Genomic DNA, 10413 nt, shown 5'->3' on the forward strand with positions numbered 1-10413 from the left:
TGCCCTCATGTTGTCTTCATGTTGTCCTCATGTTGTCCTCATGTTGTCCTCATGTTGCCCTCATGTTGCCCTCATGTTATCCTCATGTTGTCTTCGTGTTGCCCTCATGTTGTCTTCATGTTATCCTCATGTTCTCCCCATGTTGTCCTCATGTTGCCCTCATGTTGTCTTCATGTTATCCTCATGTTCTCCCCATGTTGCCCTCATGTTGTCTTCATGTTGTCTTCATGTTGTCTTCATGTTATCCTCATGTTCTCCCCATGTTGCCCTCATGTTGTCTTCATGTTGTCTTCATGTTGTCCTCATGTTGTCCTCATATTGTCTTCATGTTGTCTTCATGTTGTCTTCATGTTGTCCTCATGTTGTCTTCATGTTGTCCTATATCAATGTTCTTTTTAATTCCCCAAAATAACATGATTGATTCCACCCAACGCTCTTTGCCAAGTACAAATCTCTACTTTCATTAATTTTGGGGCGTCTTATTCAACTTTATAGTATTTGAAAAATCTAATTAAAGTGTTTTTTTGAAAAAGTATTGCGTGAAAGTTGACATATTCCAGTCTGTGTAGAACTACCTCAAGTAAAGTAAAAGTACCTCAACATTTGTACTTTAGTACAGTACTTGAGTTGCTTGGTTACATTCTGCCAATGGAACAGAAGAGTTTAAAAACTCTCCACTCTCTTCATGTCTTCACTTTTAGTGTCTTTGTTGGGACATGAGCAGCAGCATGTCTCTTTGTAAAGGGTCGGGTTGCCACCTGTCCCGGTTTCACCGCGATTGTCCTTTTTAATAACTTGTCCCGGGAAATGTATCCACTGTACCGGTCTTCCAAAGGCTACGTGAATTTGCACGTTTAATTTACTACTTTCTCTCCACTTGAAATGTGGACCGCTTTGTTCACAGAGCGGTGGGTGTCTCTTGTGTGGCTCTGCAGGGGCTGTGATGTAGTCCCGTGGCCTATCTAGTCTGTCTTGGCAGCTACTAGGCCTGGCTAGAGAACCAGTAAAGAAGCTTGTACGTAAACGTTGTTCGTTAGCGTTAACATGCGTGGCAAGACGGAGGATGACGATGACGGTGTGTCCACAGAGACTGACAGGCCAGTAGAAAAGAAAATTCCACATACTTTAATAATGGCTGGATGAAAATGACAATTACTCCACATGGATAAAGCCAACACCCGGCAACCCACTTCATGGTAGCTTAAAGGGGACCGGATTTCTCAGACAAAGTCCGGGGGACATTTTTAGCTCAGAAGCGTTTATAGGTTCAAGGTTCAAGGTTCAAGAGTCTTTATTATCCCCGAGGGGCAATTTGTTGTGCAGCAGCATGTAACACACAGGTTATACAAAACAACAGCCATACATCTAAAAATAAATACAAAGACAACAAAAACAAAAACAAAGACCACACCTCACATTGACTTGTTTTTTTTTTACCTCCAAAACCCGTCACGTTTTAAATTTTTGTAAAACTTAAAACACTAGACCAAGAGCTGAGGATCGAATACAATATAAACTATTGAGGAAAGATTTTCCTTTGACGTTGATGCAGTATGAAACGTGATCGCTGCAGTCGGCAGCAGAGAAACAAGCTACAGTGGAAGTTAACGGGATAATTGTCCAGCTTGTATTTACGTTCATAAAAGTGCTCGTTTTGCTCCTGACAGACTCACATTAATATTCTAAGTGTCTGACAACATTATGGAAAGGATTTCTAAGGAGGTCAACCTTTCTGTTAAAGATCAAGATGCTTTTTTTTAAAACATAAAAGTCCGAAAAATTTAGTTAAACGCACCAGACTCCATGTAAATAATCAGTGATTTTAGCAACGCAAAATATGGCTTTCTAAAACATCTCTGAGCTCTGAGCAGCGCTGCTCGATCGGCTCCGTTTGGTTAGTGTTTTCTTTCTTTCATTTGAATTTTGGGTCCGTCAGTCACGGTGAAAACCGGGGACATTTCCGAGGACAGATCCAGCCGGGGACGGGTCACCAAAATTGGGGATTGTCCCCAGAAACCGGGGGCGTCTGGTCACCCTATGCTAGCTGCTCTGTGTGCTCAGTTAAAATTCTGGTTTGGCACATGAAGGCAAAACTGCTTTGGATGCTAAATCAAAGATACATCAGAGTCACGTTGAAATAACCAGACAAACCAAGGCAATTTCATCATTCATGATTCCAAAAAAGCTCAGAGGATAAAATGACTGTCGCCGAATTAACCGCTACCCATCATAGTGTCCAAAATGTCCATAGTTATGGGAACAAAGTCCGTGCAAAAATATTCAGTGACTCTGATATTGCAACTAAGATGTCTTGTGGCAGAAATAAAAGTGAGGCCTTGATGATGAAGTGTTGGCACCAAAGATTAGCATCAGAGTTGCAGAAAGTACACTGTGTATGTTCTGAAAGTTCCAATTCTGGGCACACAAAATTGTTCCCTACACGGTCCAGCCTTTCTGTGCACCCAAGGGTGTGAAGTATGGATTGTTAGACTTTGAATCAGTGAATCTAGTGAAGCCATATTCACACAAACAGTATCTATTACCAAGAACAACAGGCTTGGACTCAGCCAGATCTCCGCCTATGGTGCTGATAACGCATCAGTTAATTATGGTCGGCACAACTCATCTTTTCAGAAACTCAGAGAAGCTAACCCACGAATTGTAAAAGGGTAATTGCAAGTGTCGCATCACAAACAACACTGTCAAAGCAGCTAATTGTGTCTTTAGTGATGAAGGGTGTGACGTGGAGGTGTTGGAGCTAAATCCTGCTCAGGGTTCATTCAATTAGTAGTCAAAATCTCAGATGTTGATGTGAATCCATTTATTACATAGGATATCCTAGAGACAAAGTTACCTGGATCAAGCTGTCGCAGCTCTCCCCTTCCTTTGTCTGACTCTTTGGCTCTCGGACCCCCAGTATAATCTCACAAAGGGGGGGGGGTCTTTAGACCACAGTGATGTGTGTGTGTGCTTATTCGTTATCTTTTCAGTTGGAATGTGACTGAAGGTTTATGACTCTCAGTTAGGAAAAAGTCAGTGGGGGTAAAAGGCTGAAACCAGACTCGGGGAGCATCCCTAACAATCAGTTCTACTTCTGACACATTTAGGAGAGCTGGATTATAACAAAATGTGGCAGAACATCTTATATTATAAAACAGAAGTATTGCAAAACAACTTAATATAACAAACAATGAACTATATAGGCCTACTTATAACAACAAACTTAAGGCATGACCAACATGTCTTCATTTATGCTGAAATAATGCTTTTACCTTTTAGCTTGAATGTATAATGCAAACCACACACAATGTTTAAGCACTTATAACATTTTAAATCCCAACAGAGGCCTTTGTGCTGAAGGTGTACATGGAAATCAGCTGTTCTGCTAAAACAGTGGAATTGCTGAAGGACTTCTGTGAATTTGCTAATGAAAAATACAGAGAGACTCTGAGGCATGTCCTCACACGGAGGATTTTAGGAGTGTTGGCCAGCTTTAGAGTCCTATTTTGTATCCAATGGGGAAAGGAGGACTGCCCAAGTATCTTCTGGACATTTGGGTGTGGTGCTAATGATGAAGAAAATGTGGACTTTGCAGCTAAATGCGTCCTGGCATTCATGCACAATGTGATGCAGGAATTTGGTTCATCTACGACTTGAGAGTGACAGTGCTAGGCTACTGGGATTGACGTCTACTCTGTGATGAACAGATGATCAGCTGATTGCAAGGCGCACAGACAAGTTCTATGGTAGCAACGCATAACAAATACTGAGAAACCTTTCACCCCAACAACAGGAACAGTTCAGAAGCCTGGTAGACAGAATGCAGTGCTATATCTTGAGGATACTTTGAATTCAATGACCAGGTTCTTGCACACATTGGCTGTCTCAGCCTTCATGGAGGACGATCACTCCAGTGGTCACAGGTGGAAGTTTAAGTGGAAAGACTGGCCCGGGATGTGGAAGCTGTGTGGTAGTAGTCATTCCAACAGACCTTACCTCAGACAGAAAGTGGGCCCATTTGTTTATCAAGGCTACCGAATCCACTGAGCTGTTGAAAGTAGTAATAATAATAATAATGCATATTTAGAAAGAGTGTTCAGTCATATGGAGGATGTTTGGTCTGATAAAAGGGCAATGGTGAAGTCTGAGCTTAAGATCAGATTGAATTTCAAACTGTCATGCACTGAATTCAAGACATTAACTGAAGAACAGAAACCACTTATAGCTGCAGCAAAGGGAAACGCCAAGTATAGCTGGAAGACGGGGTAAACTAAGGTCTGTGTATGTATGATTTGGTGAATAAAATAGGTATGGTAGTTGTATAAGGTACGATATATGCAAAAGCAAGCACTTGCACCAGTGTCTAAGCTATCAGGTAAGCTAAGAAAAGTTAAGTAAGATAAGTTTCCTCTCGTGAGAATATTTGAGATGTTTCAAATATTCAGGACTATGCACAATCTTACTGCACAAAGGCCAATTTTGTCTTGTGGGTCCAATGTCTGATGGGCATTTTCACTTGTGAGCAAAGCGGTTGGTCGGGTCATCGTGATGTCCGGGTATATTATCAGACATTCAGTAGGTGACATCTCTGTTGAAGGGAATATTCACAATGTCATCTCTTTTGGATCATGAATCCAATGTAAAGATGCAGGATGTGGACGCTTTCAAGAACGTATGGGACGGTGAAGGCAGTTTTTGTCTTCAAAAGACTCCAAAACATGTTGCTTAAAGTTCATTTCTTTATTACACACACTCTCACTCTCTCTCTCTCTCTCTCTCTCTCTCTCTCTCTCTCTCTCTCTCTCTCTCTCTCTCTCTCTCTCTCTCTCTCTCTCTCTCTCTCTCTCTCTCTCTCTCTCTCTCTCTCTCTCTCTCTCTCTCTCTCTCTCTCTCTCTCTCTCTCCCCCCAGCTAGCCTAGCGTGACTTCCTAGCCGCTCCCCTGCCTTCACAGCACTGACTCGTCCCCCCGGTGGGTCTCTGCTGAGCCACATGCTCCCTCAATGGGCTCACTCAATTAACAGGCCATGGAGCCCCCGACCTCTGCTCTCCTCTGGAGTCACGCACCTCCACAATGCCTCCAGGAAAGGGTGTGAGGGTGGGAGGGTAGGAGGTGGAGGGGTGGAGGGCTGGAGGGGGGCCTCGGTCAGTGCTCTTTTGTTCCCGTAGTGTCCAGCTTGCCCCCTTTCACCCCTGGTGTCTTTCATAAGGAGTGTGTAATAACTGTCTTTGTTGGTTTTTCCTCTTGTAATGGGTCCGGTGGGAGGCCTTGTTAGCGCCGGGTGCTGAGCCGGGGGACCTTGCAGGACCGCCGGGATTAGAGGCCGCCTCATTCTGCCTTAAATGCGATCCTTCCCCGTCACAGTGGTGACTCAGCTGGTGCATGAATATGATTTCTTTAGATCTTCCTAATTGCAAAAGCTTTTCTTATTCTATCAAAAGGGTCTTACATCTTGGGTTTGCTTAGTCATTTTAGGCTGAATTAAAGGCCCAGTGTGCGGTTTGAGGACGGATAAAGAGAAGTGTGAATTACAGCGAGACGCATCAACGATATAATGACCTCGAGGAATTAAAGTAATAGAGACCCTCAGAATGAGGTGTGAGGATAAGCTGCTTATTAAAGAAGAACGTGGCAGAAGTTGGCTTAATGTTTCTTTGGATTTGTGATAAGATGTTTTTATCTGAAATCTTTGAGGCTTGCAAAACGTGTAATGTTGGTGTAAGGGAAGTCACTTTTAACACATGTTAGCACCTATTTATTTAACCACATAATACCTTTCTTTGATTGGATAAAAAACTTGGTGGGGGGGGGGGGGGGGGGGGGGGGGGGGCAGCTGAACCTTGTGGCTCACATTGTCAAAAGAAAAAGGCTCTTACCTTCACGTAGAAAGAAAAATACAATACCATTCTTCCTAACATCTCAAAATTTGTCTTTTTGATTCTTAAATGATCTTAAATTGATGTTTTTGGCTTTTCTGCCTTTATTTTGACACCTGAAGACATGAAAAGGGAGAGAGGGGGATGACACATGGCAAAGGGTCGCAGGTCATCAAGGAGTAAACCTCTCTATTTAAATTTTTATATACCAACTGATCCGGGTGCCCAAACTCTATAATACACTGAAATGGCAAGAGAACAACCTTTTCTCTGCTTTTTGCAGCTCAAGAGACAGAATTACAATTTAAATTAAAGGTAAGAAAAATTAAAAAGACCCTACAAATACTACATAAAACTCCCCTTTTTGTCACACCCTCCCCTTCCCTAATAATTTCCTCAAAGGCTAATTGGGTAACGGCATCAACAAAGTATAGAAATCTAACTCACACACACACACACACACACACACATTGTGTGAATATGATGAGCCCAATGCAGAAGAAATTCAAAACCTCTTGAAATTCATTTTCTACACAGCTCCGTATACATGTGTTTTTGACAAGATGTGAGTTGTGTGTAAAATAGAATAAATTACATGATTTGTTCATGCAGGACATGCGGGTGGGGGGGGGCAGCCGTGGCGCTTTCACACGCAGGATTTGTTGAACACAGGCGAGGAATGAAAGAGGCCCCGAAATAAACACTGCCACTTCTTTTGTTGATTTGGCATTCACACGGCTAGCCGTTTTCCAGGGAGGAAACTCAAGTGAAGCACTCCCAAGCACTCGTCGAGCACTGGAGGCAATTTCCCCTCAGTCAAGTGGCTGAAACCCTCTCCAGCTAAACAACTTCCTGCGTTTAGTCAGCCTCCCCCCCCATCGACGCCCATGCTTCATCATCGCCCTGCTTGGCTGGCGTCAGTCACAACCTCTCAGCGGGTGGAGGCTACGATCAGAGAATAAAACGGACTGTACTCTGACAGCCGGGACCACAAAATGCATCCGATTTCCCAGAAAATCCCACGTTTAACACAGGAATTGCTTGCAAAAACCCCATCTATATTCCCAAAGTAAAGAGACATTACCTCAGTGTTGGACATTGAATCTGTAGTCATGTGGGAGGAATTTGTGTCACTCTGATTTGCTCTAAGATTGAATAAAAGACAATAAGGTATAACCTATGGAACCCAGTGGCAAAGGACCCACAATCCCAGCTCTTATATATAATCTGGAACTAAAAGCATGAAACTGACTCAGATCTGACAATCACAGCCAGAACTTTGACATGCATCTGATTTCCTAGAAAATTGAAAGTTGCACACAGGGGCATAACGCAAAAAACAACAACATCCATATCCTCAAAATGATGAGGACATTTCCTCAGTGTTGATATCTAATTTGTAATTCAGGTGGGTATTACAAATTGCTTTATAGACAATAAGGTCCAAGCTATGAACCCCAGGGACAAAGGGCCCACAGCTCGGTTATAATCTGGCGCCAAAAAAATAAAACGGACAGAAATCTGACATCCAGAACCCCGATATGTCGCTCGAAGTCTCCATTCAACATCTCAAGTTCTGTTTCCTGCACATTGACCCGTGCAGCCCAAACAAGACAGCAACATTTCCACATTTCCATATTTTTCAGTGACAACAAATCAGACTTGATTGCAGAGTCGATGCAGCGTTTTGGGGGCGAATGTTCAAAAACTATAACGAGCGTTAAATTAACTCTGATGAGTGTGCGCCTCCAGATGCACCACCACCAAAACGGTTGATGTTTATACCAATTTCCACTCAGAGTGTGTCTCAGCAAAAAACAGAAGCACGTGGAATAATAATGCAATCAGATGAGTATCTTATATAACAGGAAGGCAGAGAGGTTAAGTCATAAAGTCTCCAAAGTACATGAAGTTTGGTACACTGTACTTTTATTTTGGGAGGGTTTTGCACACAGAACAGTCGACTATTCAAACACTCACCATCAGAACTAATGGAGGTCAACATGTCATGGTTACAGTGCAAGGTGGAAAGCGATGGACGTGGAGCAGACATGAGGACTGTAGCGACACCGGGTAACACACATACGTTGAGTATTTTCTATTTGTGCAGGTGACTAGGCTAAGGCTGAATCTCAATTCTTAATCTCACCCCTTCCTCTCGTTTTTGCGAGTTAACGCGGGACCTATTTGCTGTTGCATGAACTATTTCCGAACTATTTCGGTAGGGCTAAGACCGAGGGCTGTATACCCCTCAAAACCCCTCGTTAAAATACAGGGGCATAAGTATACACCCCCCTATGTTAAAATACAGGGGCATAAGTATACACCCCCCTATGTTAAAATACAGGGGCATAAGTATACACCCCCCTATGTTAAAATACAGGGGGGCATAAGTATACACCCCCTATGTTAAAATACAGGGGGCATAAGTATACACCCCCCTATGTTAAAATACAGGGGGCATAAGTATACACCCCCTATGTTAAAATACAGGGGCATAAGTATACACCCCCCTATGTTAAAATACAGGGGGCATAAGTATACACCCCCCTATGTTAAAATACAGGGGCATAAGTATACACCCCCCTATGTTAAAATACAGGGGCATAAGTATACACCCCCCTATGTTAAAATACAGGGGCATAAGTATACACCCCCCTATGTTAAATTCCCATAGAGATAGGCACATTTTTATTGTTAAAGGCCAGTTATTTAATGGATCCAGGATGCATCTTGATCCTAAACTCCACTATTAGTTAATGCCCGTGTACAGTAAGTGAAGGCCCCATTTTCTGCACAAATAGTAAGAATGCCATCACATCTAGTCAACGAACCTCCAGTGTATCAGTGATTCTAGGGGGCTTCCTGTGGTTTATCTCAAAGGTAATAATCTACTCCGGTTGAGCTGACATTCCTCACAATTATCTCCAAATAAAGCGAAAAAATATGTTTTTTGTTTGTTTATGAATCAATTCCGGCTCAGACGTCCCGTCAGCGTGGGGGGGGGGATACACCCCCCCCCCCCCCCCCCCCCCCCCCCCCCCCCCCCCCCCCCCCCCCCCCCCCCCGCTCTCGGCCCACTGCGGCATCCGCGGGGCTGAGGGCTCCCAAGGGGGCCCGGGAGGTCCTGAGGGACTCTATTAACCCATTATGTTCCCCTCCAGAGCCGTGTTACGGACTACATCACATACGAGCTGCAGGCTGAGCCGCAGGAGGCTACAGCTGCTTGGTGCGAGCCCGCGGAGCCCCAGGCGCTCGGCAGCACCATGCCCATGCCGTGCCTTGCTCAAGGGCCACATTAAACAGAAGAAAAGGGATATAATAATAAAAAAAAGAGCACAATATTGTATTTAATTCTCATATTCTACTGAAGGAAAGTGGTAAATCATGTGTAAATACAATAGTCAATCATACATAGACAGGATTTTACCAAAGGCTGGGAGCATTTTTAGGATTTTGTCTGATCTCTTACTACAAACAAATATTACTTCTATCATTTCACACATTCCTGTGTATATAAAGGGTGTAATTATTTCAATGCTTAAAAACATGTGCACACACATGTTGATGTTGAAGTACTGACGTCACTGTCATTTAATTTATAGAATCCAATTAAAGATTTTCTCTTAGCCACACACACAAAAAGACAATAAAAACTCAAACGTGTAAGGATGAAATATGACAAAAAGATGTGAAAAAACTGGAAATGATGCCGAGATTTCAAAATAAAAGTGATCAAGTCACTGATTAATATCGCCGCAGTTAACATAATGTCATTTTAGTCTTTTAGATACATCTTTTGTGGTTTTTTTCTGATCGTTTCGTTATTATTTTTTTTCTATATATATTTCTTAAAGTTTCTTGTTTTGTTTTTTCTATAAATGTCATGAAATGTTATAACATGTTCTGATTTAATGTTTTGGATCCCAGAAAGATATTATACAATCATTTCTACATCTAATTTCCCTGAAATAAAGAAGACATTGTTCAATATCTATTTTTTTTTTTGCTTTCACATTGAACAATAGACGTTAAAGCACAACCTGGATTTAAATCTTTTTCTCTGTTTTACACATTAAACTTGATCTGAGCTCTTCCCTGTGCGATAATTCAGGTCAAACTCAAAGACCGTTTGTTCTGCAGCATTTAATTAGATGTTATAACGCAGTCATTAAACCAGCCCATGGCAGAATATATCTTAAGCAAAAGAAATTAAAACAATTAGCATTTCCTCCAGTGTGATGATAGCTGTGGTACACACTCGCAAATAGATAATTTTTCTTTCTTTTTCAGATCCTCCAACATATTGCAGGTATGAAGCCAAACAAGCACATCTCCGGAAGACACGTTAGACAATAGAATAATTAGCATAATCATGATTATTTTTTTCTCTGCATTTTAATTAGCCCTATGAAGCTCAATTAAGCTCTTCAGTGCGAGCGCCTATTCAGTAAACAGCTGTCCACCTGTCTCCTCGTTCCTGGGAAAAGGCCGAGGCGCCCGTTCACGCCGAGGTACCATCACTAAAATGGGAAGGG

The 10413-nt window shown here is 42.5% G+C and overlaps 1 protein-coding gene across 1 annotated transcript in view; it reads right to left on the reverse strand.

The window, feature by feature from the left end:
* The window catches only part of rhbg (Rh family B glycoprotein), a 29263-nt gene that overhangs the window by 799 nt on the left and 18051 nt on the right, over positions 1-10413 (reverse strand). The window contains exon 10 of the mRNA XM_034873627.1: positions 6707-6715. Coding sequence (XP_034729518.1) covers positions 6707-6715 — 9 coding nt within the window. The remainder of the gene's footprint in view (positions 1-6706; positions 6716-10413) is intronic.

This window comes from Etheostoma cragini, chromosome 6, assembly GCF_013103735.1.
Source record: "Etheostoma cragini isolate CJK2018 chromosome 6, CSU_Ecrag_1.0, whole genome shotgun sequence".
NCBI classification, from domain to species: domain Eukaryota; kingdom Metazoa; phylum Chordata; class Actinopteri; order Perciformes; family Percidae; genus Etheostoma; species Etheostoma cragini.